Genomic DNA, 5,917 nt, shown 5'->3' with positions numbered 1-5,917 from the left:
CGTGCTCACCTTGTTAGCTCACTTATTCTTGTTCTCTTCTTTGTGCAATTATTTCTGTTCGCCAATGTAGCTAAATATTGCGTTTCATGTGCATATATGCTTCTATTCCTTATCGTTTGTACATGGGAGAGAATCGAACGTGACAGTTTAGTATTTGCTTGGGTTTAGACAGTGTGTGTGTTTCTTCTTCAGACGACTGAAGAAAAAGAAAGAGGCCTACCCGTAGTAATGCCCGTGTTTGACCGCAATACTTGCAACATCCCAAAGTCTCAGACAACGTTCATGGATATCTTTATAATGAACACGTTCGACGCTTGGGACAGTGAGTTCATAGTTAATCAATATAAATATATATGTAAATATAATATTAATATAAGCTCTGCTTGCGTCCGGGAAACGTTTCATTAACTGCACCAACGCTGTTCCAATGTGCGCAGCTAGTCTAGCCAGACACTAGGTGTGCCGTAGAGGCCCACTACCACACGCTGTTTCAAACAATGTGAAACCATAAGCTAATCATATTATATATATACACATAATATGATTAGCTTATATAATATATATATATATATCCAATATATGTATTACGTATATATATTGATGAAATGACATGTAATCGGAAGTCAAGCGATCGATCGTAGTCGGAACTGCGTTTGTAAATGAGCACGCAGGTCGAGTTTTAATAAGCCACCAACCGCTGCGTCTCATTCTCTAGATTTTGCAGACGTAGGAGAACTGATGGAGAACCTACAGGCGAACTACGACTACTGGCAAAGCGAGGCAGCTCTGATAGCACGAAAGGCCGGGGAACAAAGAGCAGAGTCCCTGCATTCATCCTGATTGCTGCGTCGTTCGTGCCACGTAATATCACGCAACACGCAGTTATGACAACGGCCACCACGTTGGCGTGACCATTTAGTCCATGAACTAATTAGTCTCCCAATGTGTCCCGGTAAATTTACCGTCGTCATGGTAATCGGGGCTCCTCGAAGTATTACGATGTTAATATCATCGGTGTTGTAATTATTTCCAAGCGCCACTCACGTTACGTTTTAATGTAACAAACAATAAGAGTGAATATCATTTCCGAGTGCGAAACGAAGATCGAGACAGATCAGAACGTCCAGGTTAGTGAATATGGGAAGCCATGTTCAAGATATATACAAAGGTGTACATAGCCGCGATGTGTTTTACTCGTAACCAAAGAAAGGAATTTCTGGGCACGTAATGTTGAGGTTTGTAAATTTGTATCGTCAACCATTCTGTATTGAGTGTATAGCAGGTAGGGCCTATACCGTGGTAAAGCTTTGCAGTGGTGTAGACTTGCTTTTACCCGTATAGTCGTTACTCAGAAGTTAATGATTTTACTTGATGAAATTGTACAATTTGTATGTTGATTTCGTCTTGTTAACAATGGCCATTATACGTCTGGTTATGCGTCTCATAGACCAGGTCAGTTTTTAAGTATAATTAGGTATTCTTACTATTATAGATTTTTCTACAGACTCGGAGCAACTTGCGTGCAGTCCCATCTGTAATTCATTCATAATTAATTCAAGTATCTGAAAAAAAAGTACGTAATCTCGCAAGAGCGGATCCAGCAATGTACGATGGGTGGTCCACCATGTTAACAAATTATAGTGGGATGATGTCTGCTCAGTAGGATGCCAACAGAGGATCGGGCGCATCCTTTTATCAGCAATTAAGTGCCTCCATTCAACTCACAAATCATTAGTAAGTGGTAGGACAAAGTTGTATTTTGAAGGAATCCATGTGGGAAAAGGCTCATATACAACCAGTACATTCACTTGGATCCGGCCCTGATAAGAAACCTTGCACAAAGAAGTACGGTATGCATAATAATATATTTTTGAAGATGCGTGTTGCCAGTTGTCGCATCTACTGTTAAACACTTATGTAAGGGGGACGTTTGCATATAAACAAACCATGTCACAATGCAAAATCAACGGAAACTGCACAACTGCATATAGAATGAACAGGGTAGCAAAAACCCAGTGCCTATACAGAGTAGCCTATGCCTGTATGATTCGGAATCTGATGTCCAACTATTCATATCAATATTTGTTGTAAAGAAATATTTTATTATGTGTAACTGATTCAATGTTTATGAAGCGTATAATGAATATTTTGAACATTATTTAACGAGAACGTGCATGGCTTCACGCAAAAATTAAACCAGGGTTAATCGACTTAGGATTTGTCGTATAGGCTCAACCAAAATTAGCAAAGCCCACGCCGTTGCGCAATTCATAGGGCCTATAGTAAAGCGTGTTTTTATTACGATAACAAGGGATACAGTAAAACTAGTTGAAGAGTAATCAATAAGTTAACATCGGATCAATGAAAAATAGCGCAGCATTTCACTGGTCAGCAACAGCAGCGGAAACGTTATCGTCGTCGTCATCATCATCATCATCATCATCATCATCATCATCATCATCATCATCATCATCATTGTAGATGAAAGCTACGATTATCAATTTTTTCAACGCCATGTTCACGCAGGCGTAGATTAATGTTATGTTATAATTATATAACCGTATATTAAAAAAAAAAAAAAAAAAAAAAAAAAAGAAAAAAAAAAAAAAAAAAAAAAAAAAAAAAAAAAAAAAAAAAAAAAAAAAAAAAAAAAAAAAAAAAAATATTATACATAATTATTATATATATTATATATATATATATAGTATGTATATAATATAACATATCATTAATGTACTCGTCCTCCGCGAACGACGCGGTGTGTAGCGTGTTATTTTCCCGGATTGCTGCTGCTTCAATCATTGATCGGCTTATCAATATCAATTTAATCAATAATAGGTATCATATCAATGGCCATTATTACTTGCCGTCCGTCATTATGGATTCGCGTTGCTCGAGGTTCTGACCTAGTGTCGATTAAAGAAAACGCGAATGTGATTCTTTCTACAGGCACGGGGACAGTTTCACGGAAATCTTTTGCAGTGCGCAGCCTTCGGATCCCTCAACTAGGGAACCAAGTCTGGCGTATCTCCTGCAAGATAGACGAAATGCAATTTGCGTTTCGTGTAATCTCGCACAGAGATCATGCTATAATTCAGTTCTAGAAAGCGGTGTTTGCTGGAGGGAGGCGAAATAAAAACCACCGGGTGTATCCATGCAACAGCATTGCCACGCACCTCCTGGAAAATGTTTCCTCCAGTATCAATGATGCTGAGAAGTCAGTGATGATCGTGTCTCCATGCTGCAGGGCAGGTACTCACTCATCAGGTTAATCTTCATGTACCATGGCTCGTACTGCTCAAGACGCCAGTAGGTCCACAGCTACATTCTCACGACAGTTTTTCTTCTCTTTCTAGCGCAACAGGACCTGTGTGTTGCGAAGGTAACCACAGTAACATAACTATAGTCAAACGTAGCATGTAGGTTTATTGTTTTAGATATAGGTTATCAAATATTCTACTGTTGCGCTGTTAGATTTATCTATTTAATTTCTTTTACATTTATCAAGTCAGAGTTCAACCAGCTTTTCCCGATCGTCGTTCGGTCCTCCGTCCAGACGATTTATATTTACTTGCCCCTCTGGCGATACTACACCCTTCTAATCTTAGGTCCGGCGCCAGGTTCCGTGTCTAATCGTTGTCACTTAATCCCACCTTCACGAATTGGGCTTTCCGGAATATCAAATAAAGCTAAGATACGGGTTAATGTAATAGCTGTTAGACTCAGTAATATTTACTCGGACAGATTTCATTAATACAGATTGTACAATAACAACATACTGGGGCTGTAGAGGGTCTATGTCGCCCAGGGTACTGCCGAACGTAACCCTGGTAACTATCTAATTGCGGACCGTACCTCGCCTACTCCACTAACGCGTCAAAGAGTTTCCTACGCCTACTCGACCTAACCCTAACCTAACCATTCGAGATAGTTACCAGGGTAAAGTTCCGGTATACCGGACCGTACCCAGAGTACGTTCCGGCAGTACTGAGGACTAGACCCTATGACATACATTGGTGCAATTAATTCGACCGGGTGCGTAAATTTATGTAGTAACGCTGCTAGAGTAGAATGACAATCGGAGTGCATATAAGCTGAGCTTAAGAGGCACTCTGTCACTCACCTTACTGCAGCGACAGCCACTGTGAACATTAATTGCCGCTGCGGCATTTAGACGTCTCTAATAATATAATACAACGATAGAAAACGTAAAACGTAACGACACGGCTATATACTGCAGGAGCGCTTGAGACACGCACAAGGCTTCGTCCCCACTGTGGATGACGTGCGCAAACAGCGGCGATAAGCACAGCGATTACCTTGGGCACCAAAAAGTTGGGACTATTACTTTCGTATCCCCGTCGGTAGGAAAAGCAGTAGAAGACAAATAAGCACGCACACAAAAACACAAGTAGCACTAAAGCCCGCATACACTGTTGAAGTAAAGCGGTTGTTTTTACAGCAAATATATTCATTATTAACATTAGTACTAATTGATGTCACAAGTCACAATAATAGTTAAAGAGACACGAGACTTCGAAACATGAAACATTCCCACTAATTTCCTACAATATATAATATTCGTGTTGATCTAGAAATCGGTGAATTGGAGATAAAATAGGCCGATAACGAATTCAAATAGTCGTGTGTCGGCAAGGCCCAGATCGGATAAGCGAATCAACGGGCTAAAGCGAATCACAAATTTACGATCGATATAACATAACATTTAATTTTTACACAAATGAAATATAAGAACACAGCACATACACGACCGATTGATATCCAATGAGATATCTGCGTGACGTGGTGGAGTGCATTATAGATACATAATGCAAACAAATGCATATAACTCGACACGAATAGACAGATCTAGCGTTTACAAAATATGTACGCTCTCGTTTCAAGCAGATTAACTCTATAATGCCGCGGCCGGTCGCGCGCCCCTGTCTCTATTTACGCGATGATAACAGTGGCGGCCATCTGTTAGTTAAACGACGAACGAAAAGATCAGCTGACACGAATTGTTGAAGGAAGTCGTGGTAATTGTAAGGAATCTAGCTAATGCGAAATAGACGCACATGTATTTATCCCGGAGTAGTACACATTTGCTTCTCATCAACGACTAGTCAGCCAGGCATCGTAGAATGCGTAGTACTGGCTAGGACTGCCAACTGACCGCACTCTCTTTATATTATATATATCCCGTTAATTTTGTTTGCATTTTGAAATAGAAACACGACAGAGCCCAGGAAAACCTATCTTGAAATCTCAAATTATTATGCCAACTGACGATAACAGCCAGAGAATGCAATATGAGAATGTGTAGCGGTGTAGTAGCTTGAGCACTGACTGGTATGGCTGGTACAGCTTGAGTGGTATATATACCATATATATATAATCAGGAGTGAATAAATAGAGATATTAGTTATTCACTGCTTATATGTAGAGTGTTCACTCTCTATTATTCATCCTAATATAATTATTATGTACCAGTCCGCTTCGTTGCTTGGCTCGTAAAAACTATTGTGGGCGACATGAAGACTTAACGAACGCCCGATACAGTAAAGCAGTGCTGTTTTCGATTAGTTCATACGACTTTGCCTAGAGTAAAACAACAGAAACACGTCCTTATTAATAGTGGCGGTCTGCACGTCAGTTAGTATACGGGTCCGTATATCACCAATGGAGACGCGCACCTTTAGATAGATCGCTCATGTCTTTCCAGAAAGTTGCGCGAGAAAAGGTTGCTGATCGACAGCCACCCTCAGATCAGATAGACCACACACGGACACAGGTGTGGGAGAAGCCATTCGCACATTAAGGCTTCAAATGTCCCTTGGCCGTGTGATATACGGCAACGCACGTCTCCGATACAATCTAAACACAAACCCATGCTGGCCAGGATTCGTCGGTCCTC

The 5,917-nt window shown here is 40.4% G+C and overlaps 1 protein-coding gene across 1 annotated transcript in view; it reads left to right on the top strand.

The window, feature by feature from the left end:
* LOC106807603 (high affinity cAMP-specific and IBMX-insensitive 3',5'-cyclic phosphodiesterase 8A-like) overlaps positions 1–1,620 on the top strand; it is a 37,346-nt gene extending 35,726 nt beyond the window's left edge. Inside the window, exons 14-15 of the mRNA XM_014809997.1 lie at positions 193–322; positions 716–1,620. Of these exons, the coding sequence (XP_014665483.1) occupies positions 193–322; positions 716–840 (255 nt within the window). The 3' untranslated portion in view covers positions 841–1,620. The remainder of the gene's footprint in view (positions 1–192; positions 323–715) is intronic.
* The last annotated feature ends 4,297 nt before the right edge of the window (positions 1,621–5,917 follow it).

This window comes from Priapulus caudatus, unplaced genomic scaffold, assembly GCF_000485595.1.
Source record: "Priapulus caudatus unplaced genomic scaffold, Priapulus_caudatus-5.0.1 Scaffold225, whole genome shotgun sequence".
NCBI lineage: Eukaryota > Metazoa > Priapulida > Priapulimorpha > Priapulimorphida > Priapulidae > Priapulus > Priapulus caudatus.
Note: the sequence above shows the minus strand (reverse complement) of the source record. Positions and strands in the feature narration are given on the sequence as shown.